The sequence below is a fragment of the Phaseolus vulgaris genome, chromosome 5, assembly GCF_051622355.1.
Source record: "Phaseolus vulgaris cultivar YP4 chromosome 5, ASM5162235v1, whole genome shotgun sequence".
Taxonomy (NCBI): Eukaryota; Viridiplantae; Streptophyta; class Magnoliopsida; order Fabales; family Fabaceae; genus Phaseolus; species Phaseolus vulgaris.
This window is the reverse complement of record NC_143502.1, coordinates 42,104,009-42,124,156: the sequence shown is the minus strand read 5'-3', so window position 1 is coordinate 42,124,156 and position 20,148 is coordinate 42,104,009. Positions and strand designations below refer to the sequence as shown.

At 34.3% G+C, this 20,148-nt stretch overlaps 2 protein-coding genes across 2 annotated transcripts; both read left to right on the top strand.

Moving 5' to 3' along the window:
• The first annotated feature begins 1,927 nt into the window (after positions 1-1,927).
• Positions 1,928-11,295, top strand: LOC150027655 (LRR receptor-like serine/threonine-protein kinase IOS1). Its single transcript, XM_090301940.1, has 14 exons — positions 1,928-2,049; positions 4,234-4,388; positions 7,071-7,608; positions 7,691-8,172; positions 8,276-8,414; positions 8,502-8,573; positions 8,746-8,817; positions 8,898-8,978; positions 9,332-9,489; positions 9,591-9,838; positions 9,923-10,049; positions 10,199-10,267; positions 10,338-10,527; positions 10,639-11,295. The coding sequence occupies exons 2-14, from the start codon at positions 4,325-4,327 to the stop codon at positions 11,039-11,041; spliced, it is 2,643 nt and encodes an 880-aa protein (XP_090158066.1). The 5' UTR covers positions 1,928-2,049; positions 4,234-4,324; the 3' UTR covers positions 11,042-11,295.
• Positions 11,296-15,252: 3,957 nt separating this feature from the next.
• LOC137835900 (LRR receptor-like serine/threonine-protein kinase IOS1) lies at positions 15,253-19,897 on the top strand. Its single transcript, XM_090302107.1, has 13 exons — positions 15,253-15,441; positions 15,790-16,324; positions 16,407-16,885; positions 16,989-17,127; positions 17,215-17,286; positions 17,456-17,527; positions 17,613-17,693; positions 18,046-18,209; positions 18,308-18,555; positions 18,639-18,765; positions 18,915-18,983; positions 19,054-19,243; positions 19,355-19,897. The coding sequence occupies exons 1-13, from the start codon at positions 15,378-15,380 to the stop codon at positions 19,755-19,757; spliced, it is 2,643 nt and encodes an 880-aa protein (XP_090158233.1). The 5' UTR covers positions 15,253-15,377; the 3' UTR covers positions 19,758-19,897.
• Positions 19,898-20,148: the final 251 nt, after the last annotated feature.

Sequence of the window (20,148 nt, the reverse complement as noted above, 5' to 3'; positions counted from 1 at the left end):
AGGTACGAGTGGGAATCTGTATTAGAATGAGAACTACTAAGCTATATATCTAGAGGCCATCTGGATGGGGAGGAATCAGACTCGCTTGTTTGGGGAGAGGATGTATTGGGGGATTTCTCAGTTAAATCTGCTTATGTATGCTTAGCTGATTTTGATAGTAGCATGGGTGATGGTGTATTCAAACTGTTGTGGCAAGTAAAGCCCTACCTAATGTGTTATTTACTGCCTGGAGGAGTCTATGGGACAAATTGCCAACAAGATCTAATCTTTGTTAGAAGAGGGGTGCAAGTGAGTTCTTTGAATTGTGTGCTTTGTCAGGCTTCAGAAGAGTCAACTCAACACCTGTTTGTAGAATGTACCCTTACCCAACTAGTGTGGTCCCAGTGCTTTAAGTGGATAGGAATCCTCTTTATCCAACATAAGGACTTGAAGCGCCACTTCGAGAGTTTCCACTTATCTTTTGACTACCAAGCAGAATCAGGTTTGGAAAGACATATGGGCGATAATTATAAGGTGTATATGGGAGCAAAGAAATTCAATCATGTTTAAACAAAAGATTGCGGATGCAGAAGAAATTTTCCTATCGCTTCAATTGAGATCATGGTTGTGGAAGAAGCATAGGGTTGGTCCCTTCAATTATGCTTTTTTTCTGATTGTCATTTGAATCCTGTCATCTGCATTAAAAACTGTTGTTAATAATTGGAATGTAGAATAGTTGGGTTATGCAGGTTAAGAATTGCTGTGGTGATGCTGAAGTAATGGGCTGCTCTAGTATTAGACATGTAAGCACATGCTGAAAAGTGGAAGGGGTGGGCTATGCAGCCAAGATTAAAAGTGGAGACAAGTCTAGTGGAGGGAGCAGAGCTGGCCGAAGCAGCATTTGTAAGAAGATTTAATTATGCGGTTTTGTGTGTGGAGCAGAGCAAAGTGGTATGCACGATCACCTTGGGAGTTACATGGAGAAGGGATCTTGAAAGTATTATTGGCAGCAGAAATTCTGTTTTGAACCAGTCAATTTGTTGGTGCGTATACGTTGAAATGTAGAAGTACACAAATCAAATTGTGGTCTGCTTCTGAAGCTTCTACATAAGGAATAATGGAAGCAGAATGGTAGGAATTGGCTTGCTAGTATGGTTGAAGGAATGCTAGTAAGGGTGTAGAGAGTTTTGTGTTGCTGGATGGGTGTGCGTAGGTAGTAGATGAGCTTTGGATTTAATTCCTTAGATGCTGTCACAATCATTTTCATTATTTTTATATTTGGTTTTACTGCACAAGTGACATAATGAGTGCTGAATTGTGGTATTGTGGGAACCTTAAGCAATAGTTTCATTAGACCACTTGTGCAGGTTTTTGGGGTGGTAGAAGGAATGCTCGTTGTCTCTGAATGAGTTCTATTTTCATCTTTAGAAACTAGTAATTTAGTTAGTTTTGGGTCTCGTGGTTCTACAGAGGGTTGAGATACTTTTGAAGTATCTCTCTTTTATTATATTATACTTTTTGCTGATAAAAAAAGGTAGGTAGTTTTTTTTGGAATATTTTGTAGGATTTTGTGGAGGTGTTTGGTATAAGGATTGAAATATTTCAAAAATATTTCCATTTAATTTACTTTTTCTTATAAAAAAAATCCTCCATGAAACAAGATCATCTTCTAGAAACAACAAGTAATATATTAGAATCTCTTTCTGAATTTTCTCATTTGTGAGTTATAGTACTTTTTTTCCAATAATAATTATAAGTGGTAAGATGTGTGGTTGTGGAAGTTGGAAGGAAAGAAAGAAAGAAAGGTTAGTTTTTGTTTTGTATTTGAAAGTAAGTCAAGGTCATTGGCTTAGGGTTCTACCACTGCAACTATTCCACATTGGCTTCTACCACTGCAATTATTCCACATTGGCTTGTACTGTAAGGACAAACCTTGGCATGTCAAATACTTTTCATCACATATAACCATATTATAAACTACTTTCCATCTCCATTATTCATCCACCAAAAACCTACCTTGCAGGGATATCGCACTAGCTGCAGAGAAACACCTTCCCAAGCAATTACACGGTGTGTTTCTTATGGCCTATTTTGATTCACAACTTCAGATATATATATATATATATATATATATATATATATATATATGTTTCTGCAGTGGTAGTTAGGATATTGCTTTCTTTTTCTTAAATGCATGCATGTTGTTCTTCTCCTCTCTTCAAATTCCTGTTATTAAACAGAAAGCACGTGTGATTTTGACCAAGGTAACATGATTTATCACCTAAGCTTCACATATCCAATCTTAACTACTTCTGTCACTAACATCAGACCAAAAAAGTTACAAGAAGTTGAGAATAAGATTCACTACTTCTTCTGGTTTACAGTGATCAGTTTGTTAATATATTTGGATATATATACTAATTTTTGTACATGGTTATTAACCAATTAAAAATATTATAACTTTTAAAGTAGTTGTTACAACAATAAAAGTTAACATTTACCACGATGATAATTTATAAAATTTTGAATACAGGTTATATTATTTTATTAGATAAAATAATAAATATTATAAAAATAAATTAAGCTAGTTAGAGTCTTAAGAGTTCATTAATTTATCGTCTAAAGAAGAGAGTTTGGAATACAGGTTATATTATTTTATAAGATAAAATAATAAATATCAGAAAAATAAATTAAGCTAGTTAGAGTCTTAAGAGTTCAATAATTTATCGTCTAAAAAAGAGAAATAATTAAATTCGTTATGGATAAGCACCTTCTTGAGTATATTTTTACTGTACGCTTAATTAAATTTTAAATATTTTATAAATTTAGGTATTTTTAATTAAGCTTCTATTAACAAATTTTGGTTTCATTTGAGAGTTCAATTTTTTTTTTTTCTAAATATTTGTTTTTATCATTAACATAATGACGTGACTAATTAATGTTTTCAAGAGTGGCACTAAAAAAAATAATTAAATAAAAATCAATTTTAGAGATAAAAAATAATTAGTTATTATAATGACTAAATTAGAGATGGAAACTAAAAAAATTATTGATTTTTAAATTAGTTTTTATTATTGATAAATAACTTTTAAATTGATATTTAATTAATTATCAAAGTTTTAACTATTAGTTATTTAGATTCTAAATTTGATAAAAAAAAACTTTGTAACTAATTTAGATACCAATTTATAAATTATTTAATATTTTTTTTTTGATAAAAACAAATGTCTTCTACTTACGAATTAATCTGTCTTTCTTTTCTAATGTGTTTCAACTTGTTGATTAACTCATAGTGAGTTGAAAGAAGTTAAAGAAAAAAAAGAAACGAGTTGACCTGTGAGTTGGAAAGGAGAGAATATAAATAAGTGTTATATTATATGACCCTATTGACTATCGTAAAAATTAAATGACATATAAAAATAAAAAATATCTTAAACACTCAATAAAATAAACTTTTTATAAAAATATTTTGAACACTTAAATTTTTATTTATTCTAATTAATTCTCTAAAATTTTTAATTTTTATAAATAGCTTTTTTAATACGTTCGAGTTAAATAATTTTATTAAATGCTATATTTTCTTTGTTATAATTATTTTTATATTACATTAATATATATTAAAATCTAAAAATTAATCAAATAACAAAAAAAATTAAATGATAATTTCTTTACATTTTTTACAAAAAGAAAACTATTTGGTGTGACGTCGTTTCAGAATGTATCAGCATGACGTATATAGAATCAAACCTATCCTTATTCTTTTCGTGTGTAAACAGTCAACGGAAATTTCACACACATTAACATAATTACTTAATGAACAATATAGTATTCATTAAATTTAATAACTATGAAGTGTAAGAGTATAATTTCCACTGTCATCAATTAAAATTATAACTAATATGATTTAAAAAATAATTATAATAAAAATCTATAGATTTTTTTATATACAATATATAATGATTTAAAAACATTAAAACGTAATAAATATAATAAATACAATCTGTAGATCTTAGTTTTTTTATTATTTTCTTAATTTTTATATTTTTATTATTCAATATTGGTCTCTTTTGTATATATTCCTGGAAGTGATGCTGCTCAATCATTGCAGTTTTTGTGATAATATTCTGCCTTTTATGCTAGCTGTTTTTAAAAAAATTAAATTCACTTTGGGAATAAAAATATATTTAATCCATTTTATTTGAATTTAGCTGGATTGATATGGGTGAATTAAGTAGTATTGTTTTTATGACGCAGATTGCAGAGTTAAACACGGAAAGAGAAATTAAAGTTAAAAAGTATTTGTAATTACCTCAAAAGCTCACACGTTACTAGCTCCTCTAAGTCAATGTGGATCACTTTCTATGTTGCTGTTTTAGCTGTTCTACTTCTTCAAGCTCATGCTCAACCAGGTTCGTTATACCAAAGCACCAATCATTTCTTTTCTCAAACAACTTCATTATATCATTATTTTCTCAACAATTTCTTGTCCCATTTCTTAATATATCTCCTTTTATTATTAAATTTCTATATTTAATACTTTGACTCTTATGATCTCAATACCATCCTAAATATCAATTACACGTTCTTAATAAGTCAAAACTAGGTATCCATACACAATCCCACACCAGATCATGGTATCATGTTTTTTTTTATCAGCAAAGAACAAATAAAATAAAATAAGTCACTTCAGGAGTGTCCCAATACTTATACAAAAAATCCTAAACAAGTTTCCTAACACCCAATCAGCTAAGGATCCAAGAGACATTCCAACACATTAACCATAATAACATACTAGATCAAGATATTGAAACCCAACAAATACAATTACATCAACTCACCAAGAGAACACACCCTCAATATAGGAAATAAAATCCAACAACTAAACAAGATCTTTGCCAGCAGGCTGAAGAACTCCAAATATCCAAGTGCCAACATCAACAAACCGATCATGCGAGAAGGATACATAACCAAAAGAAACTACTCAAAGCACACAACAACTTCCTAATCTGGACAAATCAATAACCATAAACACCACACATCAATCTCTCAAAACTCAAATGCTATAAAGAATCCAACACGAAAGTGAATAGAATAAATCAAATACACTTTTCTTTACCACAACCCAAGAGCAAAATCATCAACCCGACCTTGCCAGAAAGAAAAAAAAGCCAAGAAAACCTGCACAAAACACACCACAACTTCTAAACATGGACAAAAACATTAAACATGAAACACCAAATATCAATCTTTCAAATACCTCATACAACATTGAGGTTCCAAACACCATTCTGAGTAAGAGAAATTAGCCAATCTTTCCTTTACCGTGACTTAAAACCAAGTCTTCCTTTGTACCATAGTAAAAGCCTTCACTAGATCTACGCACCCATTCTAAAAAACAACCCTATTCCTATGATTCCAAATTTCACTTACAATACCTACCCAAATGCCCCCCTAGCACCTAATAATAGCATGTTTCAAACCTATAGGTTTAAACATCTTAAAATGCATTTGTGCATCACAATGTAGAACCAAAGACGACCCCAACCACTCCAGACACATTCCCCAAATTCTCCAAGAGACCATACACTCAAAAAATGGATGTCTTACTGTCTTTTCTTCCACATCACATAGGGGACACTGAACACACACCATAGGTATACCACGTCTCAAGAGATTGTCCTTAGTGGAAATCGCATTACATAACATCCTCCAAGCTGTAATTTGGGACGAGAGTAAAGTCTTTAATGTCCAGAGCTTTGCGAATGGGTCCCCAAACACTATAGACTCATCCCTCAATAGAATATTGTAGGCTGCATTCACGAAGAAATTCGAAGATTCTACATCCTCCAAAGCCATTTATCGGTCGTTTTTTCACCCTCTCTTGTTAACCTCTTGTTATCCAACACCTGCAATAAAAGATTAGCCAAACTAGATTCCCACACAAAGAGATTCCTTCTCCAACTCAACTTCCACGACCAACTATTGTTCCTCTAAGGATATCAAAAATAGTTTATGGAATTTATGCATTAAAGGAACATTGTCCACCCACTTATCCTCCCAAAACCGAATTTCTTTTTCATCCCCTACTTCCCACCAACCTCTGTCTTCAAAGTCAATACATCACTCCTCTAAAATCCAAACTTTCCAAATGTCCCTCCACCATAGCGATTCCTAACAATTTTGAACTTGGGACCTTAACCCCCCTCCACCCACCATATTTAGAGTCAAGAATATCCTTCCATAAACTTCTATTTTCAGAATTAAGTCTCCAAATCCATTTCTCCAGAAGAGCCAAATTAAATTTTCTTATACCAATAACCCCTAATCCACCTTTGTCTTTCGACTCACAAACCTTATGCCACGCCACCCAAGAAATTTTTTTGTTCTTTGAGCCCCAATCCCACAAAAAACTCTTTTGTATCCTTTTCACTTCCTTCACTACAATAGCTGACATACAAAGTAAGGAGACGTAGAATAACGGTAAGGATGTAAGCATCGATTTGATAAGACATAATCTGTCAGCCATAGAGAGGGATTTCCCTTTCCAAGAGCTCAGCCTACTCCGTAACTTATTGAGCACCCCTTCCCAAAAAACACACCTCTTATGAATCACGCCTACTGTCACCACAAATAACTAAAAGGTGCCTTCATAATATCACAGTTAATAATAGAGGCAAAAACCATTGTCTGATTGATGTTCACACCCACTCTACCAACCTTACTCTTGGAATAATTAACCTTAAGACCAGAATTGCTTTTAATGTCAAAACACTTTGAATAGAGGCTTTACAAAAGAATATGGTGTCGTCATACAATATACAAAAAATATATATCAGATAAGTACATACATACCATGCATTTTATCATCATCACCATCATACACACTACACATATGTCTCTATGTGTGTATCAAACCAATGAGATGTCAGCAAGTAACCATACCACCATCATCATGTGCACATTACTTAAGTAAACTCATGTTGGTTTAGGGACCTTATCCCTTCAAGGAAAGAAAGACTTCACTCTCTCTCCCTCTCTGTCTCTCTCTTTGTAGCAACTTTAACAGTAATATATGTAATTTTATGTTTTAGGATTCATCAGCATAGATTGCGGAGCTGAAGCAGGTGTCAGCTACACTGAGCGATCACTAGGCATAAATTACGTTTCAGATGCAAATTTCATAAATACTGGTGAGAGAAGGACAATAGCATCTGAAGAGATCAGCAGAAACAATCAACAACAACAACTGTGGAGGCTGAGAAGCTTCCCAGAAGGAAAAAGGAACTGCTACAAAATAAACGTCACAAGCGGCTCTAATTATCTCATCCGCACTACTTTTCTGTATGGAAATTATGATGGCCGAAATAAGTTACCAATGTTTGATCTTCTTCTGGGAGCTAACCTGTGGAGTACAGTCACTATAGACGATGCATCCAGTGGCCAATCCAATGAGATCATACATGTACCTTCACTGGATTTCGTACAAATCTGTCTGGTTAACACAGGAAGTGGTACACCATTTATAACCGCCATTGAATTCAGGACTTTGAAAAATGATACATACGTCACTGAATCGGGATCACTGCAAAGTTCCCTGCGGTGGGATTTGGGTTCTAACATAAGCTACAGGTGAAATCATAGTTATGGATTAAATCTGTTGCCTTATAAGATTGATTGATTGATTATTGGATTTATTCTGATTTTCTCACAGGTACCCGACTGATGTTTATGATCGTTTCTGGAATCCCCAGGACAACAAAGATTGGACAAACCTAAGTGCTTCGATTCCAGACGATTCTTTAGATCAGGGCGATTACCAACCCGGAGCTAGTAACATGAGGACCGCAGTTACACCAGCAAATGCCAGTGCTCCGTTGGTAATAAGCTGGGAGCCAAAAGATGAAACTGATGAATTCTATGTTTACATGCACTTCACAGAGATTCAAGAGTTAACCACCAATCAGACAAGACAATTCGACATCATGAGGAACGGTGAATTATGGATTCCAAATTTTTCTCCACGATACCTGGTCGTCGACACTTTAAATACCTCTTCAGCTTCAGCCGTCAATGGAAAAGTAATTACATATTCCCTCGTGAGGACCGGAAATTCAACCCTGCCTCCCATCATCAGTGCCATTGAAATTTACAGAGTAATAGACTTACAGAAACCTGAAACACTCCAAGCAGATGGTATTTTTCATTTTTTAAATCCATTTATTTGGTTTTCACTATTGTATTTGTATGTGCATGACCTTAACTACCTTCAACCTATCTTTTGAATTTGAAAAAAAAGTTGATGCGATTACAAGCATCAAGTCAGTTTATGGAGTGAAAAGAGATTGGCAAGGTGATCCATGCGCCCCTGTAGCCTACTTGTGGAATGGTCTCAATTGTTCTTATCACGGAATTGAGTTCCCAAGAATCACAGCTTTGTAAGTCATGCTTGCCAAATTCCTATTATTGTTTTATAAAAGCAAGATGATATTGTATATAAATATAACTATTGATTGACAAAACAGGAATTTATCTTCAAGTGGATTGTCAGGAAAGATAGACCCTTCAATCTCAAAGCTCAACATGTTGGAGAAGCTGTGAGTTTTTTTTTTGTTTTTCTTTTATTTCACCCCATCCAGAAATACATGAGACCAGAAAAGTCTCTTGTTTTAAATCTTTTTGTTCTTTCTTATGTACTTAATATCTTTTGCCACACGAGTCAAGATTTAAACATACTTAAAAAGGCTAAATTGTTTGTTAAATTTGTAGGGATTTATCGAATAATAACTTAAACGATGAGGTTCCTGATTTTCTGTCTCAATTACAACACTTGAAGATCTTGTAAGTTCTCAATTACTTAAAACTATGTTATCCACTGTACCAGAAAAGACTAAAGGATTATTTATTCGTATTTTTGGCAGAAACTTGGAGAAGAATAACCTCTCCGGTTCAATTCCCTCGGCACTTGTTGAAAAATCTAAGGAAGGTTCTCTCACCCTAAGGTATATGAATCTTACTCAAACTACTCAAATTCATAACATGGTTGCTTAAAGTAACCACGATACGTGTTTGAAAGAGAGATTATTCATTTGTATTTAACTTAATAAACTCAATAATCTTTTGGAAGTCTCAAATGAAATAAACTTTTAAACGCGCTTATTGATCAAACCAAACTTTTATATGAATCGGACCTTTAAAAAAAAACTTGGTGAAGTCATAGATTAAAATTAGATATTATGTTTTTAAGGGTGATCAAACTCAGATTTATCAGAGCCAGTCTTGACACGATTAATTTTCACTCTACTTGCAAGGTTGCTTAAACTTTTGAACATAATCTTCTGTGATTTCCATGCAGTTTGGGTCAAAATCCACATATCTGTGAACATGGTCAATGCATCGACCACAGAAATAACATTGTTATACCCTTGGTAGCATCAATCTGCGGGGGTTTGATCCTTCTGGTGACCGTGACAGCTATATTGTGGATCCTTAGGAGGAGGAGAAAATCAAAAGGTGATGCTACAATGATGAAATCATTCATAATTTTTTTATAATTTGCCAAACAAATTCAATCTTAACTGACAGTTTACAAACTATTGTACAATATCTAACAGCTTCGATGGTAGAAAAGGATCAAAGTGAGATATCCGAGCAGCACACAAAACAAGAGGATTCATTAAAGCAGTCTAAAAAACAAATATGTTCACACTCCGACATCTGTAAAATTACCAACAATTTCAATACAATTGTTGGTAGGGGAGGATTTGGAACAGTTTATCTGGGCTATATTTATGACACTCCAGTTGCTGTCAAAATTCTTTCCCCTTCATCATTCCGTGGTTATGAACAATTTCAAGCAGAGGTAAGTTTTAATCGCTTTGCACTTGGTTTTTGAGCTGAGTAATGAGTATATATGGCTAAACATGGTAGTGGTTTGATTTTTCAGGTTACACTTCTACTGAGAGTTCATCATAAAAATCTGACTTCCCTTATCGGTTATTGTGATGAAGGAAGCAATAAGAGTCTCATATATGAGTACATGGCCAATGGAAACTTACTGGAACATCTCTCTGGTTAGTTCCCAAATAAAATGAAGGTCTTGTTAAAAGTTTGTGCAAATCAATTTCCTAGTTAGTTTTGTATTCCAAAATTCTGGATATGGAAATTTTCATATTGCTCAACTGTACAAATTGTATGAAAGTTACTGAGTTTGTTCTTGCAGGTACACACAGTAAATCAAAATTCTTGAGCTGGGAAGACAGACTGCGTATAGCAGTGGACGCAGCCTTGGGTAAGAAAGCAAACTTCAGATTATGCGTTTTGACAGTTTTGTTAATGTATTTTCCATAAATCTAATATAGGATTGGAGTATCTGCAAAATGGTTGCAAGCCACCTATAATACACCGAGACGTAAAATCTTCAAACATCTTGTTGAATGAACACTTCCAAGCGAAGTTATCTGATTTTGGTCTATCCAAAATTATCCCAGATGATGGGGCATCACATTTGTCAACGGTTGTCGCTGGAACTCCTGGTTACCTGGACCCTGAGTAAGAACTTGAATTACTGTCCATCCATTAATTTCTGAGATTTTGAGATATCACCACATACACTGGCAGAAAATATATTGAGTTTCATGATATGTCTTGCATTCATTGCAGCTATTACACAAACAATAGATTAACAGAAAAAAGTGATGTTTATAGCTTTGGAGTGGTTCTTCTGGAAATAATCACAGGCCAGCAAGTAATAGCAAGGAACGAAGAAAGGAGTAACATAATTGAATGGGTTAGATCCCTGGTTGCAATAGGGGATATCAAGGCCATTGTTGACTCAAGGTTAGAAGGAGATTTTGACATTAACTCAGCCTGGAAAGCCGTGGAAATAGCAATGGCTTGTGTTTCTCTACGTCCCAACCAAAGACCAATTATGAGTGTGGTAGTGTTTGAACTAAAGGAGACCTTAGTAACTGAATTAGCTCGAACAAAACCTAACAGTAGTGCAGAGTCAATTGAACCGGTCAATCTGGATTTCAGCGCCCAACTCATACCTCTCGCTAGGTAAAATAACTTGATAAAGTGTTTTAGATGATGGAAAAAAAGAGTGAATGAAATGAATAAGCAACGCACACAAGAGCTTTTACTCTCTTCCTACCTTTGCACAGAGATATTTGTATAATGTTTCATTCACTCACTTGTTTGAATCTATGTTGTTGGATTTGAGAAAAACCAGTGTTATTATTATTTTTCTTTTTCTTTAAATGGTGTGATAATGTGAAGAATACACTATATATATGGTATAGAATTTGTATGGTTGTATAACGTGGTTGTTTACAAATATGATATGATCATAAAGGATCAATGTCTCAGTGCATTAAAGAAGAGAAAATTTCATAGCAACATCCACGATCAAGTTGATTAAGCTTGCATCATAGTACCTCATTCAGTAACAACAATTATTTCAAATATAGTCCTTTAAAAATCCATTCTCTCTCTTATCTCTCGTGCTTTTCTGTTGTCCCTTTCCTTGTTGATCGCGTGTCATGTGATGTTTTGGGGCATCTACTTTTCCCGTTACCTCTATCTTAGCATTTCTTATGCTCCCATTTTTCTTACACGTTACAATATTTCCTCTCATACAAAGAACCTTGTCCTAAGGTTGAATTATGGAAGAAACTATTGTATCTCCTTTTTTATTAGCAAAGAATAAATGAGTTAAATGAAGCCTTTGAGAATACACAAAAGTGGAGATGCTAGATGAGTCTGACCGAAAAAAAGTTGTTGCCATGTCTAAACATACACTATATTACATTCCAAAAATGCTTTTCATGATATCAGCTTGTACATAAGCGCAGTACTATGTATCCAAAAAGCGCTTACTTGAAGGTCAGCTACTGCAGAATTCAACTCCAAAAGGTCACCCAATTTCTTACTCATTCATGCCTTGCTACTATGTTTGGTTTTCAAACAAGTTTATCCTAAAAAATGCAGATTACAGTGATTGCAATTCTGAGATGTCATTGCCGACCAATGACTTATTACAAAGATGTGGACAACTATAAATAAATATCAAATTTGCATTCAAACTAAGCTGATCATAATTATATATATAATTTATTTTAGAGAAAGTTTTAGATGAAATTGTATGCATATTTTATATATATATATTATTTTTATTTTATTTTTTTTTTCAATTAAATTTAGAATTTTACTTCACTAATTCTTGAGAAAATAATGACATTAAAATATCTCCGGCGACTGCTATGGCGGCAGTGGGTGGCGGCTGATGGTGAAGAGTGGGTTAAAATTTTTTTGAATCTTAATCCTTGTTAAAAATAAAGAAACTAAATATGAGATTAATATCGTTTGTATAAAATACACATATAGTATTTATTAATAGGTAAAAATAACAACAGAATCAATAATGTAATAATAGAATAATAAACTATGGAGTAAGCCCTGTTACATTCAAAATTAATAATTTTTTTATAGAGATTACAAACATATTTTAAAAAAATAAAATTTATTTTTTTGAGTTAAATGAAATCTATTGTAAATAATTAAAGTCATCTTAAGTAATTTAACAAAATGTATATCTTATAGGTATTTCACATTAAATTATTCAGTATCTTGCCTTTAGCAAAACATACACCACACTAGCAACTTGAGTAGTTATGCTTCTAGACCCCTGTTCAGCCCCTGTTGCATCCTCATAAACCTCCCCCACCCTTGTTATACTGAACCTTGTAATCTCCATAACATTAGTGCCCCATCTTAAATACATCAGCAACACCACACCAAGTCTTAACCTGCAGAATCCCTGTCTTTCTACCGTCCAGATTTTAACAACAACTTTTAATGCATATGACAGGATTCAAATGCCAATCATATTCATCCATAACCATGATCTCAATTGAGCCAAAAGGAAAATTTCTTTTGCGTCCACAACCCTTTGCTTAAAGATGATAGAATTTCTTTGCTCCCAAATACACCTTACATTTGTCGCCCATATAACTTTCCACACCTGATTCTTGCTTGAAACTCATAAAAGTTAAGTGAAATCTCTCGAAGTGGTGCTTCATGTCCTTATGTTGGACAAAGAGTATTGCTATCCACTTTAGGCAAAGAGACCACACTTGTTGGGCAAAGGTACATTCTAAAAATAAGTGTTGAGCAGACTCTTCTGAAGCTTGACAAAGCACACAGTTCAAAGAAGTCACTTCCACTTCTCTTCTAATAAGATTAGTTCTTGTTGGCAATCTATCCCAGAGAATCCTCCAGGCGGTAGTTAACACATTAGGCAATGCTTTAATCTGCCACAACCGTTTAAATATGGTATCACCCAGGCCGCTATCATAATTAGCTAAGCATACATAAACTGATTTAACTGAGAATTCCCCTGATACATCCTTTCCCCAAACTAGCAAGTCTGATTCCTCCCTATCTAGAGCACCCCTAGATATATAGCTTAGTACTTCTTGTTCTTGTTCAGATTCCCAGTCGTACCTTACCCTCCTCCACCTCAACCTCCAATGCCACACAGACTCTTCCCACCCACCTACCTCTCTCACTGTCAACCCCTGATACAGTGACAAAGAGTATAGCCTAGGGTACATGTTAGCAAGGTTATTGGTAACAGCCCAAACATCCTACCAAAATCTTGCTTTATCCCATAACAAACTTTCCATCGAATTGCTTTTCGGAACCAACCCTCTTCTTCTCCATCTCCACAAACACTACAAAGATCTCTCCACCATCGTGATTGAAATTTCACAGAAGTTTGACTCCAATCTAATTCCAACCCGTATTTGGAAAGAAGAATGTCTGTCCACTTGCCTTGTTCATTGCTCACCATCCGCCATCTCCATTTTGCCAACAAAGCACTATTAAAAGCTGCTCTGGTATCTCTAATCCCCAGTCCTCCTTCCTCCATGAGTTTGCATAGATTCTCCCAACTAACCCATGATATTGGTGTGTGATCTCTTCCCCATGCCCACAAAAACTTCCACTAGATACTAATATTTCTATTACACATCGACACCGGAGCTTTGTAGATTTGGAAAGGGTTCTTACGTGTAACAATGCCAACGGTCACAGGAGGCAATTCACTAGTCAAGTATAGATGTAGAAACTAGTTATAGAAATAACTATCTAAAATTGCAGGGTTTTTGTTTGGCAATACATATCAATTGAAGCACTATGTGGTAAGGTAGAATATAAATAAGATCATCAATGGCTGTATGAGTAAAGTTGTTTTTATGTGTATTATGGAATCTGGGCTTTTTTTTTTTTGAGTTTAGTTCCCAGTTCTGTGAAAGTATTAGGATTAATGTAGGTAGTGTTTTTTCTGGAATATTTTGTAGGATTTTTGTGGTGTTTGGAGTGTTGGCAAATTGAAAGGGTGCTCTGTATAACAGTTGAGATATTCCTAAAATACCTTCATTTAATTTATTTTTTTTATAAAAAAAAAATCCTCCATGAAGCAACATCATCTTCTAGAAACAACAAGTAAAAATCTCTTTCTCAATTTTTTCATTTGTCAGTAACAGTATGTTTTTTTCCAATAATAATTATAAGTGGTAAGATGTGTGGTTGTGGAAGTTGGAAGGAAGGAAAGAAAGAAAGAAAGGTTAGTTTTTGTTTTGTATTTGAGAGTAAGTCAATGGTCATTGGCTTAGGGTTCTACCACTGCAACTATTCCACATTGGCTTCTACCACTGCAACTATTCCACATTGTCTTCTACTGTAAAGGACAAACCTTGCCATGTCAAAAAGTTTTCATCATAACCGTATTAAACTCCTTTCCATCTCCATTCATCCACCAAAAACCTACCTTGGAGGGATATCACAGTAGCTGCAGAGAAACACCTTCCCAAGCAATTACACGTTGTGTTTCTATTATGGCCTATTTTGATTCACAACTTCAGATATATATGTTTCTGCAGTGTTTTCTTTTTCTATGCTTTTTTTCTTTCTTAAATGCATGCATGTTGTTCGTCTCCTCTCTTTTATTTTCTTTTCTAATATCTTTTTATATGCTATAGTCATAATCTTCAAATTCCTGTTATTAAATGAAAGTACGTGTGAGTTTGACAAAGGTAACATGATTTATCACCTAAGCTTCACATATGCAATCTTAACTACTTCTGTCAGTAACATGAGACCAAAAAATTACGAGTAGAGAATGAGATTCACTACTTCCTCAGTGATGCTGCTATTTTTTGTATGCATATTTTTACTATTTTTTGTAGCATATAGCAATCATTGCAGTTTTTCTGATAATTAAGTAGTATTATTTGTATGATGCAGATTGCAGAGTTAAACACGGAAACAGAAATTAAAGCTAAAAAGTGTTTGTAATTACCTCAAAAGCTCACACGTTGACTAGCTCCTCTAAGTCAATGTGGATCACTTTTGATGTTGCTATTTTAGCTGTTCTACTTCTTCAAGCTCATGCTCAACCAGGTTCGTTACTCCAAAACACCAACCATTTTTTTTCTCTCAAACAACTTCATTATATCATTATTTACTGGTTGCACTAGTCGAAAGTATCTTCCTAGCCTTACTTAGTTTCTCTCTTGCCACCTGCATCACTAGTTTTTTCCTGTAAGAAGTACAATTATAACAATTTAAGAACACAAATGCAAATAGTGACTTACTCATATCTCACATGTTTTTGAACTAAACTTGCAGCAGTATGATCTGGATAAAAAAAAAAAAATCTTTTCTAGGAATATTCTATCTTTAATAATATGTAATTTTGTTCAAATTTTGTAGCAACTTTAAAGTAATATATACAATTTTATGTTTTAGGATTCATCAGCATAGATTGCGGAGCTGAAGCAGATGTCAACTATAATGATCTACAAGGCATAAATTACGTTTCAGATGCAAATTTCATAAATACTGGTGTGAGATTGACAATATCACCTGAGATCAGAAAACAGAATCAACTACTACAACAACTGTGGAGGCTGAGAAGCTTCCCAGAAGGAAAAAGGAACTGCTTCAAAATAAGCGTCGACAGAGGCTCTAAGTATCTCATCCGCACTATTTTTCTGTATGGAAATTATGATGACCAAAATATTTTAGCACAGTTTGATCTTCTTCTGGGAACTAACAAGTGGGCTACAGTTGATATAAAAAATGCATCCAATCCCCAATTCGAGGAGATCATACATGTACCTTCACTGGATTATGTACAAATCTGTCTGGTTGACACAGACAATGGCACACCATTTATATCAACCATAGAATTCAGGACTTTGAAAAATCATACATACGTCACTCAGTATGGATCACTGAAAGTAATCAAGCGTTACGATTTGGGTTCAGACATAATCTACAGGTGAAATCATACTTATGGATCAAATCGGTTGCCTTATAAGATTGATTGATACATTATTGGATTTATTCTGATTTTCTCACAGGTACCCGACTGATGTTTATGATCGTTTCTGGTATCCCTCGGACTTCAAGGAAGATTGGAAACAGCTAAATGGTTCGATTTCTGATGATTCTTTAGATCAGGGCGATTACCAACCCGGAGCTAGTAACATGAGGACCGCAGTTACACCAACAAATGCCAGTGCTCCGTTGCTAATAAGGTGGAATCCAGAACATGAAACTGATGAATTATATTTTTACATGCACTTCACAGAGATTCAAGAGTTAACCACCAATCAGACAAGACAATTCAACATCATGAGGAACGGTGAATTACGGATTCCAAATTTTTCTCCACCATACCTGGTCGTCGACACTTTAAATACCTTTTCAGCAGTCAGTGGAAAAGAAATTAAATATTCCCTCGTGAGGACTGGAAATTCAACCCTGCCTCCCATCATCAGTGCCCTTGAAATTTACAGAGTAATAGACTTACAGAAACCTGAAACACTCCAAGCAGATGGTATTTTTCATTTTTTAAATCCATTTATTAGGTTTTCACTATTGTATTTGTATGTGCATGACCTTAACTACCTACAACCTATCTTTTGCATTTGAAAAAAAAGTTGATGCGATTACAAGCATCAAGTCAGTTTATGGAGTGAAAAGAGATTGGGAAGGTGATCCATGCGCCCCTACAGCCTACTTGTGGAATGGTCTCAATTGTTCTTATCACGGAATTGAGTTCCCAAGAATCACAGCTTTGTAAGTCATGCTTGCCAAATTCCTATTATTGTTTTATAAAACTGAGATGATATTGTATATAAATATAACTATTGATTGACAAAACAGGAATTTATCTTCAAGTGGATTGTCAGGAAAGATAGACCCTTCAATCTCAAAGCTCACCATGTTGGAGAAGCTGTGAGTTTTTTGTTTTTTCTTTTATTTCACCCCATCCAGAAATACATGAGACGAGAAAAATCTCTTGTTTTAATTCTTTTTGTTCTTTCGTATGTACTTAATATCTTTAGCCACATGAATCAAGATTTAAACATACTTAAAAAGGCTAAATTGTTTGTTAAATTTGTAGGGATTTATCGAATAATAGCTTAAACGATGAGGTTCCCGATTTTCTGTCTCAATTACAACACTTGAAGATCTTGTAAGTTACTTGCTCAATTACTTGAAACTATGTTATCCACTGTACCAGAAAAGACTAAAGGATTATTTATTCGTATTTTTGGCAGAAACTTGGAGAAGAATAACCTCTCAGGTTCAATTCCCTCGGCACTTGTTGAAAAATCTAAGGAAGGTTCTCTTACCCTAAGGTATATGAATATTACTCAAACTACTCAAATTCATAACATGGTTGCTTAAAGTAACGACGATACGTGTTTGAAAGAGAGATTATTCATTTGTATTTAACTTAATAAACTCAATAATCTTTTGGAAGTCTCGAATGAAATAAACTTTTAAACGCGCTCATATCAAACCAAACTTTTATATGAATCCGACCTTTAAAAAAAAACTTGGTGAAGTCTTAGATTAAAATTAGATATTATGTTTTTAAGGGTGATCAAACTCAGATTTATCAGAGCCAGTCTTGACATGATTAATTTTCACTCTACTTGCAAGGTTGCTTAAACTTTTGAACATAAATCTTCTGTGATTTCCATGCAGTTTGGGTCAAAATCCACATATCTGTGAACATGGTCAATGCATCGAGCACACAAAGCACAGAAATAACATTGTTATACCCTTGGTAGCATCAATCTGCGGGGGTTTGATCCTTCTGGTGACCGTGACATCTATATTGTGGATCCTTAGGAGGAGAAAATCAAAAGGTGATGCTGCAATGATGAAATCATTCATAATTTTTTTATAATTTGCCAAAAATTCAATCTTAACTGACATTTCCAAACTATTGTACAATATCTAACAGCTTTGATGGTAGAAAAGGATCAAAGTGAGATATCCGAGCAGCACACAAAACAAGAGGGTTCATTACAGAAGTCTAAAAAACAAATATGTTCACACTCCGACATCTGTAAAATTACCAACAATTTCAATACAATTGTTGGTAGAGGAGGATTTGGAACAGTTTATCTGGGCTATATTTATGACACACCAGTTGCTGTCAAAATTCTTTCCCCTTCATCATTCCGTGGTTATGAACAATTTCAAGCAGAGGTAAGTTTTAATCGCTTTGCACTTGGTTTTTGAGCTGAGTAATAACTATATATGGCTAAACATGGTAGTGGATTGATTTTCAGGTTACACTTCTACTGAGAGTTCATCATAAAAATCTGACTTCCCTTATTGGTTACTGTGATGAAGGAAGCAATAAGAGTCTCATATATGAGTACATGGCCAATGGAAACTTACTGGAACATCTCTCTGGTTAGTTCCCAAATAAAATTAAGTTCTTGTTAAAAGTTTGTGCAAATCAATTTCCTAGTTAGTTTTGTATTCCAAAATTCTGGATATGGAAATTTTCATATTGCTCAACTGTACAAATCGTATGAAAGTTACCGAGCTTGTTCTTGCAGGTAAACACAGTAAATCAAAATTCTTGAGCTGGGAAGACAGACTGCGTATAGCAGTGGACGCAGCCTTGGGTAAGAAAGCAAACTTCAGATTATGCGTTTTGACAGTTTTGTTAATGTATTTTCCATAAATCTAATATAGGATTGGAGTATCTGCAAAATGGTTGCAAGCCACCTATAATACACCGAGACGTAAAATCTTCGAACATCTTGTTGAATGAACACTTCCAAGCGAAGTTATCTGATTTTGGTCTATCCAAAATTATCCCAGATGATGGGGGATCACATTTGTCAACTGTTGTTGCTGGAACTCCTGGTTACCTGGACCCTGAGTAAGAACTTGAATTACTGTCCATCCATTAATTTCTGAGATTTTGAGATATCACCACATACACTGGCAGAAAATATATTGAGTTTCATGATATGTCTTGCATTCATTGCAGCTATTACACAAACAATAGATTAACAGAGAAAAGTGATGTTTATAGCTTTGGAGTAGTTCTTCTGGAAATAATCACAGGCCAGCAAGTAATAGCAAGGAACGAAGAAAGGTGTCACATAATTGAATGGGTTAGATCCCTGGTTGCTATAGGGGATATCAAGGCCATTGTTGACTCAAGGTTAGAAGGAGATTTTGACATTAACTCAGCCTGGAAAGCCGTGGAAATAGCAATGGCTTGTGTTTCTCTACGTCCCAACCAAAGACCAATTATGAGTGTGATAGTGTTTGAACTAAAGGAGACCTTAGCAACTGAATTAGCTCGAACAAAACCTAACAGTAGTGCAGAGTCAATTGAACCGGTCAATCTGGATTTCAGCGCCCAACTCATACCTCTCGCTAGGTAAAATAACTTGATAAAGTGTGTTCGATGATGAAAAAAAAGAGTGAATGAAATGAATAAGCAACGCACACAACAACTTTTACTCTCTTCCTACCTTTGTGCAGAGATATTTGTATAAATGCCTCATTCACTCACTTGTTTGAATCTATGTTGTTGAGGGCCACATGGATGATTTGAGAAAAACCAGTGTTATTATTATATTTCTTTTTCCTTAAATGCTTTGATATTGTGAAGAATACTTTTTTTTTTATCAGTAAAGAATGAAATTAAATTAAAAGGGATACAAAAGGGGTATCCCAACCCTTTTACATAAACCAAATCACATTAAGAATCTCCAAGAATAAAGAGATGAACAAACACCCCAGAAGCAATAGATAGATAATGTTTGCTGCATA

Coding starts and splice junctions, on each gene's coding strand:
- LOC150027655 (XM_090301940.1), top strand. CDS start 4,325: ATGTGGATCACTTTCTATGTTGCTGTTTTAGCTGTTCTACTTCTTCAA. Junction 8,415..8,501: donor TTCCCAAGAATCACAGCTTT/GTAAGTCATGCT, acceptor TTGACAAAACAG/GAATTTATCTTCAAGTGGAT. Junction 9,490..9,590: donor GAGGAGGAGAAAATCAAAAG/GTGATGCTACAA, acceptor AATATCTAACAG/CTTCGATGGTAGAAAAGGAT.
- LOC137835900 (XM_090302107.1), top strand. CDS start 15,378: ATGTGGATCACTTTTGATGTTGCTATTTTAGCTGTTCTACTTCTTCAA. Junction 17,287..17,455: donor CTCACCATGTTGGAGAAGCT/GTGAGTTTTTTG, acceptor TTAAATTTGTAG/GGATTTATCGAATAATAGCT. Junction 18,210..18,307: donor TAGGAGGAGAAAATCAAAAG/GTGATGCTGCAA, acceptor AATATCTAACAG/CTTTGATGGTAGAAAAGGAT.